The sequence below is a fragment of the Panthera onca genome, chromosome X (assembly GCF_046562875.1).
Source record: "Panthera onca isolate mPanOnc1 chromosome X, mPanOnc1 haplotype 2, whole genome shotgun sequence".
NCBI classification, from domain to species: Eukaryota; Metazoa; Chordata; class Mammalia; order Carnivora; family Felidae; genus Panthera; species Panthera onca.
This window is the reverse complement of record NC_138357.1, coordinates 37712617-37730239: the sequence shown is the minus strand read 5'-3', so window position 1 is coordinate 37730239 and position 17623 is coordinate 37712617. Positions and strand designations below refer to the sequence as shown.

At 39.5% G+C, this 17623-nt stretch overlaps 1 protein-coding gene and 1 long non-coding RNA gene across 2 annotated transcripts in view; one reads left to right on the top strand and one right to left on the bottom strand.

Moving 5' to 3' along the window:
• Positions 1-16864, top strand: part of ALG13 (ALG13 UDP-N-acetylglucosaminyltransferase subunit) — a 61452-nt gene extending 44588 nt beyond the window's left edge. The window contains 5 exon segments of the mRNA XM_081792669.1: positions 572-737; positions 8186-8365; positions 9927-9967; positions 12009-12195; positions 15948-16864. Of these exon segments, the coding sequence (XP_081648795.1) occupies positions 572-737; positions 8186-8365; positions 9927-9967; positions 12009-12195; positions 15948-16213 (840 nt within the window). The 3' untranslated portion in view covers positions 16214-16864.
• On the bottom strand, positions 686-5805 carry LOC145713889 (uncharacterized). Its single transcript, XR_014136713.1, has 3 exons — positions 5670-5805; positions 4981-5155; positions 686-778 (listed from the first exon to the last, which is right to left on the bottom strand). It is a non-coding gene; the product is annotated as an uncharacterized LOC145713889 (long non-coding RNA).
• Positions 16865-17623: the final 759 nt, after the last annotated feature.

The following is a 17623-nucleotide window of genomic DNA, read 5'->3' as shown; positions in this document are numbered from 1 at the left end:
ACAGTGTGTTCAAGAAGGGTCTGTTGTTATTTGTTGAGCATATCTCTGTGCACAGCACTGTATTGAGTGTTGTGGCCTACTCAGACAAATCAATTGCAGTCACATGAAGCTTACACGCAAAAAAGCAAAGTACCTTTTCTATTAAAAAAAATTAAAAACAAAGTGCATTAGCATGGGGGAAATGGACACACATGTAAAAATAAATGTAACAGTATCTGGATAACACGTAGGAAATGCAGAGGTTACCTGTTTGGGGAGAGGAGAACTAGGCAGATGGAGGATAGGGGTTGGAAGGAAACATTCCATTGTATATAATTTCATACTTGATTTTTGAATCTTATTAATGTATCACCTTTTCAGAAAAATAATAAATTAAAAATTTACAAATCTTAAAGGTAATTGTGGTCTCCTAAAAGAAATAATCTTCTTATTTATATAGGGTTTACATAAAGATTAATTTCTCAGTGTTGTCGTTATCAAAATACACTGTATCCTGAAATAGAGGATCAGAAAAGAGCCTCCTGGTGTTTGAGAAATCCCTAAACTTTAAAACTTTTTTCTACACTTACAGGTGATGGCAAATTCTGCAGCAGGTGCAGCTTCCTGTGCCAATAATGTTCCGGCTCCAGTCTTACCTAGCTGTGCAGCAGCTAATGAAGCTAGTAGTACCGCTTCAGCCTCCTCACAGAATGCTATACCGCCTCTACTCGTGTCTCCATCTATGCAAGGCAGGCCGGGTAGGTTGTTAGTGGTTGCTGACTTGGGGAAGCCTCCTTTCCTATTCGTGAACACGCATAGAACGACAATTATAGTGATTAGATAGGGCTACTTTAATTTCTAGTATTAAATTAGTTTAACCTACTTAATAACGTATGTTCTGTAGTTGAGGAATCCTTGAAATTTGAGAGCCAGGATTTCAATATTTATCTTGGCTTTGATACGATTTTGTAGCTGGAAACTTCGAGGACTTTACTAATTTCTTAAACTTTCAGTTTTATTATACAGGAATGAAAGTAGAGGTGTTTCATACTTCACAGAATTCCTGAAAAGTTTGCTGTGAAATATATTTTTATATAATCATTTTCTCATGAAAGAATATAGGCTCTAGAATTTAAGAAATTTAGGTTAGATTCTTGGTTTTGCAACTCACTAGCTATGTAATTTTGGACAAGTTATCGAGCCTTTTCGTAGCTTGGGGGTACTGATAGTACCAATTTATGAAGTGGTTGTGAAATTCTAATGAGTTAATACAATTTAATGCTCTCAGAATTCTGAGAAGGTGGTGGCAAAAACAGGATAGCTATTTAATCTGAGGCTTCAAATAAAAATGGAAATAGCAAAACCAAAACCCGTGGACAACATTTATAATAAAATTAGGTGACAGGGTATCCCCACACGCCCAAAACTTAAGCAGGTAGAACAAACCACCAGTCCCAGGACTGCATGCTATCAGTTTCTATGTGGGAGCAAGAAGATGGAAGGAAGCATCGGGGATGTTGTCTGATGGACCTGGGAACAGGAGAACCCCAAAAGAGCTAAAAAGAATTCACTGGAAACTGGGGCAGCCAATTCGGAAGGAGCACCTAAGACTGGGAAGGGATTTGACCTCTCCAGTACTAGGTGAGTGCTTTGGGCACATGGTAAAGGGAATGAAGGGCTTGGAGCAATCTGGCCCCTAAGAACTCTCAAAACTGACCTGCCAGGGCTCCCTTTTAAGATAGTGCTCCTCACTGGGGAGAAACTGCTGGGAGTGGAATCAGAATTGATCAGGACAGGGAAAAGAGCCTATCCAGACTGAAGCTGAGAACAGAGCCAAGGAATCCTAGAAAGCAGTCTTGGGTTTGAACACTACCAAAAACCAGAACAATCCTGTATCCACCTCATTCTAAAGTTGGTGAAAAATAATTTCACGTAACAAAGAAGCAGTAAGGTCAAATCCTATACTAAGATGTTTTAAGAACAAAAAAGAATAACCTGTGTATAGGCAGTAAAAACATGTCAAGAAATGTGCTCACTAATGCAACTAAACAAACACCTATTTCAGAATGAGCTAAAGATCAGATAATCTAAAACATTAGAGTATAACTAACTGGAATTCGAATAAAAACTTATAAAAATAACAAATCAGAATTTAAAAAACTCAGGTGACAACACAGGAAAGCATTAGAAATGTCAGAAAGTCATTTCAGTACTGAAGACTGAACTATAAAGGACATGATCAGGTATATACAAAGATGATGCTTTATTTTTTTGTAATTTTTTTCAATGTTTTTATTTTTGAGAGAGAGAGAGAGAGAGAGAGGGACAGAGCATGAACAGGGGAGGGGCAGAGAGGGAGAGACAGAATCCAAAGCAGGCTCCAGACTCAGCTGTCAGCACAGAGCCCGACGTGGGGCTCATCACGGGCTGTGAGATCATGACCTGAGCCAAAATTGGATGCTTAACCAACTGAGCCGCCCAGGCGCCCCCCGATGACACTTTAAAAGAAAGATGGAAGGGGCGCCTGGGTGGCGCAGTCGGTTAAGCGTCCGACTTCAGCCAGGTCACGATCTCACGGTCCGTGAGTTCGAGCCCCGCGTCAGGCTCTGGGCTGATGGCTCAGAGCCTGGAGCCTGTTTCCGATTCTGTGTCTCCCTCTCTCTCTGTCCCTCCCCCGTTCATGCTCTGTCTCTCTCTGTCCCAAAAATAAATAAACGTTGAAAAAAAAAAAAAAAAAAGAAAGATGGAAGAAGGGGAGGGGGAATTGAAAATGAAGAAAAGGAAGATGAAGATTCAAAAGTGACATGTTAAACATTAGGCAAAGGAGATCAGTGATAGAAGTCTCTGAAGAAGAAAACCAAAGTAAGGGAAAAGAACAAATACTGAAAACTATAATTCAGAAAACTTTTCCTGAAATTAAAAATCTTTAAAAGTATATACTGAAGCAACACTCTGTATATTTGAGAATAATGACTCAAAACAGCCTGCCAAGGTATTCTAGTAAAATGAGTGGTCTTTAAAGAGAAAGTCCTTTGTCCAGATAAAAGAGTCTATGGAATATAAAAGAAGTAAAATATAAGCATCAAACTTTCACAGAAGTGCTTCATGCTAGAAGAAAATGGAGTAACATTTAAAATAAGCAACGTATAAACCAAAGATTTTATGTGCAACCAAACTTAATTTAGAAGAGAGTAAGAATTCAGAGGATATTATTTGCATGAGCCCTTCCTGAACAATCTACTAAAGCTATGCTGTCAACCAGGGTAATTACTGGCCACATGTAAAAATTTAAGTTTTAGTTAATTGCAATTAAATAAATCTTCAGTTCCTCACTTGCACCAACCACATGCCAAGTGCTCAAAGCCACATGTGGCCAGTGGCTAGCATATTGGACAGCAGAGATCCAGAATATTTCTACCATCACTGAAAGTTGTATTAGATGGACTTCAGTGTGCCAGAGGAGTTGACTTTTAGACTACCAAAACAAGTTAAGGATATCAACAATAAGACCTGATGGGAAGTATTAAACGTATAATTACCTAAAGAATGAAGACAAAATGAGGGCTAAGAGGTAGACAGTCGACTATGGAATAGTGATAACCTTATGTTTGGACAAGGCAGATATTGTATAGCTACTTTTTAAAGTTTTTTGTTAGTGTTTATTTTTGAAAGAGAAGGAGAGTGTGTGCGCGCAAGAGGTAGGTAGGAGCAGAGGAGAGAGGGAGACACAGAATCCAAAGCAGGCTCCAGGTTCTGAGCTGTCAGCACAGAGCCTGACACAGGGCTTGAACTCAAGAACAGCAAGATCATGACCTAAGCGAAGTCCGACTTAACTCCTTAACCGACTGAGCCACCCAGGCACTGCTTATATCGTTATTTTTATTTAAAAAAATTTTTTTAATAATTTATTTCTGAGAGAAAAAAAATATGTGACCGTGGGAGGGGCAGAGAGAGACACAGAATCCGAAGCAGGCTCCATGCTCCGAGCTGTCAGCACAGGGCCCCACCCGGGACTCCCAACTCCTGAACCGTGAGATCATGACCTGAGCCAAAGTCAGATGCTTACCGACTGAGCCACCCAGCATCCCTATAGCTGTTTTTAAGAGTAGGAGAATTGACAGACCATCTGCCAAGCATTTTTAACACTCAATAATTACATCAGGTTCTTTTATTTAGATAATCAGATTCTTATTCTGAGGCTGTAATGTCAACTAAAATGAGTAAGTGTGGGATATTTTAATTTTACCCCTTGTGTCCTTGCAAACCAGGAGGCTCAGTATGGAAGGAAGGTAATATGGATATAATAAGGCTAAAGAAAAGCTTTTATGGTGTCCAATTTGAATTGGAAGTATCGATATAACTTCAGGTATTTTATCTTTAGATATATGTGTATATATTTACCAGCTCTGTCCATTGAAAGGGCCCAGAAACAATATTTTTAGCACTGATTTTGTGGTCTTGAAATGTCATTTCTCACTTAAAAAAAAAAAAACAAAAACAGTTTTGTGGAGAAATGGCTGCTGATTCCAGGTCTGGGTGGGAAATGTTCAAGATGAGCCTTTATCGTTTCGTCATGCCTGATAGCAAAGAAGCTACCAGAGTATTGGGGCCATGTCAGAAAGCACTCAGAAGCCACCTTAAAGAGGTTCTCAACTGACCAAAGACATAACAATTTGGGCCTCAACAGTGATAATCGAAGCAGACTGGAACAGACCAAATATGTTAAATTTAAAAGTTCTTAATGATAATTTAAAAATTGGTCACCTTAGGAGGGTGATGAGAAACCAGTTCATTTTCTTAAAAACTGGAAAATAAAGTGAAAGAATCAAGTGTTTATCATGCCTACCTTCTATGAACTGTACCACCGGGTAACCAAATAGTAGATGAGGAGAATTGTTCTTACGTATTAGTATTCTAACTAATCAGTGAAGATAATCATTTTGCATTCCTTACTGAATGAGTGTTAAACAGCAGTAGCTATGAAGGTTGCAGAAATATTACCTATAGATGTGCCAAAGGAATCAATCCTGAGTCTGATCCAGTCTCCTGGATCTAGCTGCCTGTTTGCAGGAAATACAGAAGAACATGTTGAAACATACCATCACTATATAATCGGGAAAATCCAGACTCTGGGAAACTCAACAGGTCACAGGTCCCAGATTCTTCAAAAGAAAAACTGAAAGGAAATGACAGGGATGGAGAAAGGATCAATAGATTCAATTTAAAGAGATTCAGGATATCAGCTTTAAAAAACCAGGAATACACATTTGGGTGACAAAATTCCTAGAACCATGAAGGAATGATTACTGTGAAAAGGTAAATGGTTAAAATATGGTGGGGAGAGAGGTTTGTGATTGGGGTGGGGCACACAAGTTTTCTGGAGTGGCTGGCAAAGTCTTATTTCTTGATCTAGATAGTATCCACCTTAAATACTTCGTTTTGATTTGTTTTCTGTATCTGATAGTTTAAAAATTAAGTACTTACTAGCACAGTGCCTACAACAAAAACATTCAATATATGATACTGATGACCAGAGAAATTTTTCACTGAAAATGTTAAATGTAAACCCCGGTTTTACCGTGTGCCAATTGTAAGGAAAAACATTGGGTGCTGAACTTAAAAGAAAGTCAAGTGACTGATGAATCAAGCATTGGAATGCCTCATGTATGCACAGTTTATTCAAAGCTTACCATTTTTAAAATGCCAGATTTGTGTTCTTTGTTGACGTTCCTAAAAATGTGTGCTACCTTCATTTATTTTCTTTTTGTTCTTTGAGTCACTTCTCAACCCCAGTTATAACTCTACTAGGTCATGGCTGCTTTTTAATTGCTCTTTAACATTCCGTTCACTCCTCTAGATGAATCAACTCATGTTTCCCATTGTGTTATTCATGTGTCTCCGTGGCAGCCCCACCCCATCCTCCATTGTGAAGTCACTTATCTGCCAACCAGTTAGATGCCATGATTGCCTTTAGTATGAATCTCCTCATAGGCATTAAATACTGCTATGTTTTGTTACTGTCCCCAAGGTTTTTGTCAGGGCCAGGACTATTGACTCATTTTCCCTGGGTGCACAATTTAAGGGAATGCCAAAAAATCACAGTAATCAAGGTAAATAATACTTAAATGTATTTTTTTAATGTTTATTTTTGAGATAAGGAGAGACAGTGTGAGCAGGGGAGGGGCAGAGAGTGAGAGGGAGACACAATCTGAAGCAGGCTCCAGGCTCTGAGCTGTCAGCTCAGAGGATGAATTGAGTAAGGCAGTCATTCTTGGGATCATGCAAATGCAGGCTTAGATCCTATATTTATTTAGAATTTTGATATTTTACTAATTATGAATATTTTTGGCATTAATTTGGTGGCCCCTGGAATTTTGCACCTCACTACACCCAAGTCCCTGCCCTTTGACGTATAGAGAAGTTGAGTCTTACTGTGTGTATTCATATTCTGAGATGTCCTGAAACAGACTGTAGATTCATGGACAGGGGAAATAAGCATTTTGAATGCACTACATTTGTTTCCATTAATGTGTTTTAAGTTTATTTTTAGAGAGTGTACATGCATGCAGGGTGGGGCGGTCAGAGAGAGAGAGAGGAAGAGAGAGAATCCCAACCAGGCTCTGTGCTGTCAGTGTGGAGCGTGATACGGGACTGGATCCCATGAACTGGGAGATCATGACCTGAGCTGAAACTAGGAGTCAGACACTTGGCTGACTGAGCCACCCAGGCACCCCTCCACTAATATTTTAGGGAGGTTTGTTTGCATTGTTTTGGAGCTATCCCTTAAATTTTACCTGTTAAACCTATAAAGCCCTTTCAAGTCTGCAAATGAGATGCTCATGTATCTCCAGAGCAATTGGAAATTCTAAAAGCTTTTTCTTAGGGGGCATATTACACAATGCAGTTCCAGGGAAGGTGAGTTCAGATAAAGTAACCTCCAGATTTCTTCTGCATTGGATTGTTTCAGGTCTGTGAGAATGAACTTAGCTATCTCTATGTCTGGTAGTTGGTTTTTACCTAGTGATCATAATCACATTCTGGTATCTTTAGCTAATTGCTAATTTACTTTTTAAGAAATGGTGTGATTTGAGTGCTAGTTTAAAAGGAATATAAGCAGAGCTTTGTTGAAGAAGCCATTGTTTTATAGAAAACAAATTCGTAAAGCCTTTAGAATATTTGGAGTTACTCTAAAAATTAAATGTGTCTTCCAAAACTGTGAAAGTGGAGATTTCTACATACATGATAAAACTAAAAACAGTTGAGCAAGTTTTAAAATTTTACTGTTTAATTTAGATCCAGTAAGAATTCTTTTTTGGTGCCCAGCTCTGAGTTTTGACAATGTATAGAGTTGTATAACCACCACTACAATCAAGAGAGAACAGTTTCATCACCCCCAAAGAGTTGCTTATCCAACTTTTTTTTAAATGTTTGTTTATTTTTGAGATAGAGAGCAAGAGCACAAGCAGGGGAGGGACAGAGAGAGATGGAGACAGGATTGGAAGCAGCCTCCGCACTGATAGCAGACAGCCCAATGCGGGCTCGAACTCACAGCTGTGAGATCATGACCTAAGCCGAAGTTGAACCCTTAACCGACTGAGCCACCCAGGCGCCCCATGAATACTGTTTTTAAACTATAACAATAGGTATAGAAACTTAAAGCAATATGATATTTCATCTAGCCTGTTTTAGATTCTGTGCTTACAAATGGAACTGGCATGATTTAGAATGCCCTATGTTCCAATGATGCTACCAAGTAGAAACCTTCAAGGATTACTTAAATCTGTAATCTGTGTAATTTAGTCTCTTATTAGCTTCTACATCTTGTGATTTGACTAAGGATGGCAGATGGCTGAAAACATCCTTAACTTTGTATTAAGCTAAGTAAAAATTTTGCTTTAATGGTATTTCATTTTTGTACCTGTTAGCTGATGTTTTTTTAAAAAGTCTTGCTGGTGAAAACTCTGCAATTTCCAGATTGTTTTTCTTTTAATTTCAAGTAATTACCTGAACTCAAAATAACCTGTAATGAACTCCCAGTTTTCAACTGGCATGTCTAAGAAGGTGGGCGATTTATCTTCCAAGTTTTTGTTTTTAAGTCAAACCATAAGAATTGGAATCTTTTGACCATACTGGAGACACAAAAGAAGTAGATGAACTACTGCTGATAAAGTGTTACAGGTGTGCATTCCTACTTTTTCTTTTTTAGTGATTGCTTCGCCATCCTATCCATATCTTTCTCCTCCTATTCCTGCTGCTGCTGCTGCCACTGCTGCTCCTTTACCACCTCCACCTCCTCTTGAGGTGGGAGAGGCTTCAAACTTCCCACCACCACCACTTCCACCTCCACCTTATTCCTGTGATCCAAGTGGCAGTGATCTGCCTCAAGGTAAGGAGATTTTGAGACTTGGGCGAGGGTTCTTTTCCTCCCAACAAGTGCCCTCCTCAGTGCCCATCACGCATTTCCCCCTCCCCTGTCCCCTCCATCAGCCGTCAGTTTGTTCTCTGTATTTAAGAGTCTATTTCTGTTCATTCTTCTGTTGATGGACATCTGGGTTACTTCCATTTTGGGGCTTTTTATTCATGTTTATTTTTTAATATTTATTTTGAGAGAGAGGGAGGGAGGGTGCAGGGGAGGGACAGGGAGAGAGGGAGAGAGAGAGAATCCCAAGCAGGCTCCTTTTTTTATCAGCGCAGAGCCTGGCCTGGGGCTCCAACTCCACAACTGTGAGATCGTGGTCTGAGCCAAAATCAAGAGTCCCACGCCCAACTGATTGAGCCTCCCAGGTGCCCCAAGGCTATGCGTATTATAAAAAGTCTTTATGAACATAACGTTTTCATTCCCTTTGGGCAAATACCCAGGAGTAGAATTTGATGGGTCATAGATAGATGTGTATTTAGGTTTATAAGAAACTGCTGGTCATTTTTCCAAAGTTGTATCTTCTCTTTTTCTACTTTTGGCAGAACTCTGCACCTGATTTTTTTTAACAGCTTGAGGTCTAATTTACATAGTATACAAGCCACCCATGTAAATTGTACAATTCATTGGTTTTTGGTATATTCACAAATGTGTGCAACCTTCACCACTGTCTAATTCCAGAACATTTTCATTACTCCAAAAAGAAACCCTGTACCCATTAGAAGTCATTTTGTCTTTCCCCCCTGGCCCTGGCAACCACTGTTCTACTTTGTGTCTCTATCGATTTGCCTCCTCTGGACATTTGACATATATGAATCATGCACTATGTCATCTTTTGTGACTGGCTTCTTTCACTTAGCGTTATGTTTTCAAACTTCATCCATGTCATAGCATGTGTCCATATTTCACTCTTTCTTATAGCTGAATAATATTCCGTTGTACGGGTATGCCTCCTTTTATTGTCTATTACTTGATGGAACATTGGGGTTTTCACTTTTTTGCTGTTATGAATAATACTGCTATGGATATCTGTATACAAATTTTGTGTGAAAATATATATATATACATACATACATACACACACACACACACACACACACACACACACACACACACCAAGGGATGGAATCCCATGCCATTTGTGAATTTACTTCTTGCTATTACCTTTTCATATTCTTTAGCTTAACCATTAGTCTTTATACTCCACTCCCACATAATAGTCAAAATACAAACTGATGGCATTTAGAGTGGTAGTGAATATATTTGTATGTATCGGAAGTCTCCAACTTAAGGGGAGTTTCCTTAGAGTTCATTTGTTTGTGGGACTCAAGTTCTTATATTTGTAAGAATATACATGTATCCCGGGTCAGTCAATAAAAATACATTTAGATATAATTAGAACAGTAAGACTACCCTCTTCTCCTGTATATCTAGTTTTTATTTGTGAAACATTTTAAGTTCTGTGAAGTTACATTTTTAAAGTTAGCTTTATTTATTTATTTTGTATTATTACTATTTTTTTAAATTTTAGATACAAAAGTTTTGCAGTACTATTTCAATCTGGGATTGCAGGTAAGTCATGATGAAATTGTTTTGATAAGCTCTAGATTAAAAATGTAAACTGGGTTGATAATCACACTCTTGAACTTTAAAAGCCAAGAACACTGTGAGGAGCCTAAAATTTGTCTTTGTAAGATCTGAAGATAATAGGTCAGTTTTCTCTTTTAGCCTCTCAGTGCTTCAGTTCCTCTTACGAAATAGTTGCTACATTAAAGCAGCACAACTTTATTAGCATATATTGGCCTCCATGTTTAGCATCCTATGTATGCCAACCCTTCACTATGTTTTTCTGACTCAGTAATAAGTGAATTATTTGTCCTGCTTAATTGAAACATTTTTATGGTTATTTCTGCATGTTAATCCTAAAAGTAATTGGACAAATTTAAAGACATTTGAAGGGCTGTATTATTTCTAGAGCCCGTATGTGTTCATAGATCTTTACCAAACACTGATTTTCATCACTCGCTGGAGTTGTAGAAGGGTGGGGATTCTGACAGATATCTTCCTATCACTGAAAGGTGTTTTTGATTTTAGGTAAGAGCTTTTATTTTTTCATTCAGGAATCATTTTCCCCCTGAAATACACCTGACTTCTGATGTTATAACAAGATGGCATATTTCCTAAAAAGGAATGATGCATTTTAAGATTGGGTAGATGATAGTAAACTTCAGACAGTCTCCTGAATAATGTTCAGATTAGTTCATATTCCCAGACACTAATTTCACTAAACCTTTGGGTATTATCATTTCCAGAAAACTATCTTCTCCAAATGGCACACATTTATAAATTAAGAGTAGTGGAGTGATTTTTTGTTCTTTGAGACTGTTTGCTAAGTTCAGTTTCAAGAATTGAAAATATAAACTACTTGCACCTTCCGTTATGTTAGTTTACTATATTTATGTGTGGAAACTTAATTCATTTCAGATGGCTGAGGTATTTTAAAACCTTTTCCTGCATTGTACATCATGGGAATACAAGGAAATGCAGAATAGTTATTTTAATAAACTTCTTTATATTCAAAGTAATAACCTTCGTTGTAGTACATCTGAAAAATACTAAAATATAAAGGACTCTGAAATCTTGTGCATAACCACTGTACACTGTAACATACTTCCTTAACAGCTTCTTTATTTCTTTTACCACATATTGACTGCTGTGTGATTTTGTAAACTTTGAAGTTAATGCTAGCAGTTTTTCTTAAATATTTGACAGCATAAGTTTTTTTATTGCCTGTATTGTATACCATCACGGATATATAATTCATCTAGTTCCCTATTGTTTAAGATTTCATAGGTTGTTCACTGTATTTTGCTTTTTTAAAAAATGATGTATAGTTGACTCACAATGTTAACGTTGGTTTCAGGTGTATTAGGTAGCAATTTGATATTCTGCTATGAGGCCACTCACAAATGTAGTTCCCATCTGTTGCCATACGACACTATTACAATACCACGGACTATATATTCCCCATGCTGTACCTTTCATCCTTGTGATTTATTCCACTCTTTTGCTTTTTTTTTAAATTTTTTTTTGACATTTTTAATTTAGTTTTGAGAGAGACAGAGTGCAAGTGGGGGAGCAGCAGAGAGAGAGGAAGGAGACACAGAATCTGAAGCAGGCTCCAGGCTCTGAGCTGTCAGTGCAGAGCCCAAACCCACAAACCGTGTGTAAGGTCCTGACCTGAGCTGAAGTTGGACGCTTAACCAACTGAGCCACCCAGGCACCCTTCCACTCTTTTGCTTTTAAAAATATTGCTATGAAAGATATCTTTATATACAGGTCATTGTGTATGTCTGTAATTTCTTTCGGATGCTTTCTTAAAAGAATTCCTATGCTCAAAAATGAGACACAGCTGCTGCTAAAGATCTTAAAGTTGTAGTAGAAGAATAGATTTCCTCATGTTCTGTTTTTTTTTTTTTCAGAGAAAAAAAGTTATAGCTACCCTTCTTGAAAATCATAGCCAAACTTTTTTTTTTTTTTTTTTTAGTGAAAAACTGTACTACTTTAAGTAAAAGGATAGTAAAGTGTTTGTTTTTTTTCTTTCTTGCCCAAGTGCTATCACCACAACTACTGGCACTCCATGGTCTATGTGCCACAGGTGCAGCAGCAGCAACAGCAGCTTCATGTAGAGAATTATCCAGTCTATGCTGAGCCACCCCCTCTGGTAGATCAAAGTATTCCTCAGTGGTATAGTGAGGTGGGGAGACAAGATGGTACACAGGTGGAAGCATCAGGAAATGGTGAGTATGTAATGAGATTGCCTGCAAGAAGGACAATTGGATTTGATTGTGTGTAATGTATTTAAAAATTTTTTTTAATGTTTGATTTAAAGAGGGAGAGAGCATGCAAGCAGGGGAGGGACAGAAAGAGAGGGAGAGGATTGGAAGTGGGCTCTGTGCGGACAGCAGAGAGCCCGATGTAGGGCTCAAACTCACAAACTGAGATTATGACCCTGGCCAAAGGCCGACGCTTAACCGACTAAGCCACCCAGGCGCCCCTATCGTGTGTAATTTAATAATAACGCTCAGATATTTTGTTTGGTCCGTATTCTAGAACTGTGTTTTTAAAGAATGATTTGTGGACCCTTGAGATTCCCTCTTGGGGGATCCATAAAGCCAAAAGTATTCATCAGAATACGTAGATCTTAAAGATTTTATATGTCCCTTTTACTGTTAGATTTTGCATTGAGAATGCAAAGATCAGTAGTGGGTAAACTGCTGCCACCTAAGCACAAATCAAGAGGGGGCACCAAACTGTGCTAGTGATTGTTGTATTCCCTGACATACACACTCATGATAACAGCAATGCCTGTTATCTCTCTCTCTCTCTCTCTCTCTCTCTCTCTCTCTCTCTCTCTCTCCCCCCTCCCCTTCTCTCTTCCCCTCCCTCCCTCTCCCTTCCTCCCTCCCTCCCTCTCCCTTCCTCCCTCCCTCCCTCTCCCTTCCTCCCTCCCTCTCTCTCCCCCCCTCCCTCTCTCTCCCCCTTCTCTCTCCCCCCTTCTCTCTCCCCCCTTCTCTCTCCCCCTCTCTCTCCCCCTCTCTCTCCCCCTCTCTCTCCCCCTCTCTCTCCCTCCCTCCCTCCCTCTCTCTCTCTTTCCCCCTCTCCCCCCTCCCTCCCTCTTCCCCTCCCTCTTCCCCTCCCTCCCTCCCTCCCTCTCTCCCTCCCTCTCCCTCCCTCTCCCCCCTCTCCCTCCCTCTCCCTCCCTCTCCCTCCCTCTCCCTCCCTCTCTCCCTCCCTCTCTCCCTCCCTCTCTCCCTCCCTCTCCCCCTCCCTCTCCCTCCCTCTCCCCCTCCCTCTCCCTCCCTCTCCTCCCTCTCCCTCCCTCTCCCCCTCCCTCCCTCCCTCTCTCCCTCCCTCTCCCTCCCTCTCTCCCTCCCTCCCTCCCTCCCTCCCTCTCCCTCCCTCTCCCTCCCTCTCTCCCTCCCTCTCCCTCCCTCTCCCTCCCTCTCCCTCCCTCTCCCTCCCTCTCCCTCCCTCTCTCTCCCTCTCCCTCCCTCTCCCTCCCTCTCCCTCCCTCTCTCTCCCTCTCTCCCTCCCTCTCTCCCTCCCTCTCTCCCTCCCTCTCCCTCCCTCTCTCCCCCTCTCTCCCTCCCTCTCCCTCTCTCCCCCCCTCTCCCTCCCTCTCTCCCCCTCTCTCCCTCCCTCTCCCTCCCTCCCTCTCTCTCCCTCTCTCCCCCTCTCTCCCCCTCTCTCCCCCTCTCTCCCCCTCTCTCCCCCTCTCTCCCCCTCTCTCCCCCTCTCTCCCCCTCTCCCCCCCTCTCCTCTCCCCCTCTTCTCTCCCCCTCTTCCCCCCTCTCTCCCTGTCCCTCTCTCTCTCTATATATATATTAAATCAAAATATTTTTATTAAATCTTTGTTTTTGAATAATTGTACTGAATATTCTATGTGACAACATGGAAAGTATTCATAAATTACTGTGCATACTGAAGGATGATTAACTTAAGGATTTGTGAGATTGACTAATGAGCTAAACCAGCTTTTTATGCAACACTATTTTTACTTACATGATAGACAAACTATGGTTATTTAGACTTGGAGATCTGGCAGACATTTTCTCAACGTGAGCCTGTCACTTCAGGAAAAAAAGAACTGATAGAATTTGTTGTCAAAGATAAAAATTCCAGCTTTCAAATAAAAATTAGAATTTTGGAAAACTTGTATCTGCCACCATGAACTTGACAGCTTCTCAATGCTTAACTTTTCTAATAAGATAGGTGGGGCTATTGGGGCACCTGGCTGACTCTGTAGAGCATGAGACTCTTCATCTCGAGGTTGAGTTTGAGCCCCATGTTGGATGTAGAGATTACTAAAAAAATAAAATCTTAAAAAAAAAAAGATAGATGGGGCTATTAAGGAATGTGTTTTTTCACATTGTATAATGAAATGTGTCAACATTTGGGGAGATTTATATAACTCCATGAAATAATACTTCTCCGGTTACCAGTGAATGGTGTTACCTGTGTAACGTTTTTGTAAAAGGTCTATTTCAAAGTGCAAGATAAAACGGTGGATTTTAATGTTGACTGAGTATGAAAAAGTCCACATTGCTGCTAACCTTTGGAAACTACCACTTACCTGGTTTTGGTGTAGCATCAAAGAATATATCTGAATGTATCTGAAAAGGCTGGTTGTTAAAAGGGTTCTCTCTTCCAACTACATATCCGTAGGAGGCCAGATTTTCTTCATATACTTCAGAACAGCATATTATATTAAATACAGAAGCAGATGTGAGAATCCAGTTGTCTCTATTAAATCATACATTCAAGATTTGCACAAGTGTGTAAAATGATAGCACTTGTCTCATATTTTTGTTTTGAAATGTAAACTTTTTTTTTATAAAAAAAACTTTGAACATTAATGGGCTTTTTTTTTTTTACCAGAATTAAATACTTTTAACTTTCTCAGTTTAATTCCTAATACAGTACACATTGATACATCTAATTCACATAGACCAAAGCTATCTGAGATCCTCAATTTTTAAGAGTGTAACGGGGTCCTGAGACCAAAACATTGGAGACCAGTGTGCCAGACCATAAAGATGGTTGCTCTAGTTCACAGTACAGTATAGATGGAGACCCATTTTAAAGGATTTAGAATAGGTGAAGAATGTGACTTTCCTTTTGTTCCTCCTCCCTTTTAAAGCATATTAATGGTTTGGGAATATTAGCACTATAGAATATGATCCCTAGTATGGTGATGTGATATGGCCCATAGTAATAAAAGTTAGTGTCCCCCTCATTGCATTTTTGTACCGTGTACCTTTTATAGAGCTGTTTTTAACTGTGGTACACCATGAGACAGTGCAGTGTCAGTCTTCTAAGTTATCCCAGATAATGAATGACTCCTTTTTAATATTTACATGGTCATTATAGCAAAGTCAGAACAGCATCTATTTCCACTAAAAGTCCCTTGTGGTAGTTAAGTGGCGGAACATTAAAATAATGCTAGGATAAGATCTTAATGCCGGTCAAGTGATGACAAATTTTTGGTCTTTAGGATGCTTTTCAGAACTATACCTTCAAGTATAGGCACTTGAGTTTTTCATTGCTAAAGTAATACAAAATGGTTATTTGGATGATATGTGCTACAGTGGGAAACTATTGGGTAACTTACTCGTGACCTACCCTTTATGAGAATTTCATTGACTAGAAGGACTCTAGAGAATGTTTTCTGTATGTATTTAGTCTGTGGGTACCTAGATCATCCCAGAAAGATAACTGTCTCTAGGTCGAATACATTTGACACGTGACACGTGTGCTTGGGCGTGCGCGCACACACACATTTCTTTAGTTGGGAAATTTTCATATAAGCTTTTGGTAGCCTGCTTTAGTCACTAGTGTTCTTATCTAAAGTCCTTTTACCACATTTGCTGTGATCTTTCCCATAGTTCATGCTAAATTTCACTTCTACCTGTAAAGACCTCTAATGTGTGTTGATGTTCTAGTGAATCTTCGTACCTAAAGTGTGTACTATATGCATTCTTTGTTTCAGGTACTGTTCCAAATGCTGACCCTGCATCTGTCCCTCCTGGAGCAGTCTATTATCCAGTGATGTCAGATCCCTATGGGCCTCCACCATTGCCAGGTTTTGATTCCTGTCTTCCTGTTGTGCCCGATTATCCCTATGTTGCCCCCTGGCATTCAGTTGGTGCAGCATGTGGTGGCTCTTCTCAAATTCATGGTGCTATGAATCCTGGGCCAGTTGGCTATGTTGCTTCACCTCCCTCAGCTTCTCATTACATACCTCAGAACATGTAAGCTTCAGCAGTATGAAGTATTCTTGCACTGCCATTTTTTGCCATTTTGGTTTTTTTAAAAAGTGTTTTATGTTAGTGTTTAAGTGATTTAGGTGGTTAGGGTGGTTACTATGGTATCTGTCTTTAAGATTATTTTATCTTTTGATTTAAAATACTACTTTAAATAAAGGAACATTACTTTGGGTTGTGGATAAGGAAATGGAGATGGCTGTACAGCTAGCCCCATATTGAGCATATTTCATTGTATTCAGCTGTTCTCCTGTCAGCCAGCTTGTCAACTTTGTATTAGCTGATGGTTCCAGTTGATAAAAGGAATAAATCGTAGGGTCTGTTTCCTTGGCTCAGATGTCAAACATGTTAAACCGTGCAAAATTGGAATAACTTTCACTTGTTTCTAGAAAGTAAAAAACAAAAGAGCATTGGCTTCTGGATAACTAAATATTAAATGAGCGACCTCTTCAGATTTTTTAAGAATTGTCTGAATTGTGTTCTGTGATATTAATCAGTTTTGAAGGCACATGGTGCTCTGCTTTACTTATTTCATATGCTATTGTTTAATATTGGATTTATGTAACTTTTACTGCACAGTATTGAATTGGTGTTTGCACATTTAGCAGTAAATAAAATTAGCATTTAAAATTGCTAAAATGAGTGGGATTTTCTTCCTTGTTTTCTTTTTCATGGCAGTGAAGAGTACCATACATTCGATCGTTGTATACGTTTTTCCCCTGCTGTCTTGGTGGCAAAAGAATGTGAATTTATGACATGAACGGGTGGGGCCAGTTGAAATGTAAATCTCAGACCGTGGCAGTGCAAACGACCAGGTCTAGTTCTTTTCCCTTGAGTATGTCCCTTTTTAAGTTGTATTTGTGGTGGTGTTTGTTTTATTTTTTTTTAAATCTTGATTCCCATATGGAACTTTAATCTGGACTTACTTTCTCATTGTGCTGTATGTCCAGTAGTTCTATCTTACCGTTTTTGTTTTCGGACTTACCTTTTATATCTGTAGGCCTGCCTTGTCTCAGACTTCTGTGAGACCCATTTTGTCAGCCCTTCTGTCTTTTCCCTTTCATCTACCCAAAGACCACAGAATCTTCTGAACCTGCCAGTTCTCCTCTGGGGTTATTTGTAATGAATGCTTTGCTGTATCTCACCTGACAAACAGCTATTTAAAAAGTGTTCTTTGGTTGCCACAAAACCTATTTATAATGCCATCTTTAAAGGTTCTTTATGCTTGTGAATCCATCCATTTTTTCCCACCTTCCGCTACACCCTGGGCACAAAGAAGCATTGAAACCTCCAGGTTTTGTGGTGCCTGAGCAGTCAGAACTGGAATGGAAGCCGTTCTAAAGAAGATGTGCAGTCTTCAGTGTACTGTTCTCAAGATAACAGATAGTAAGGAGTTCCAAAT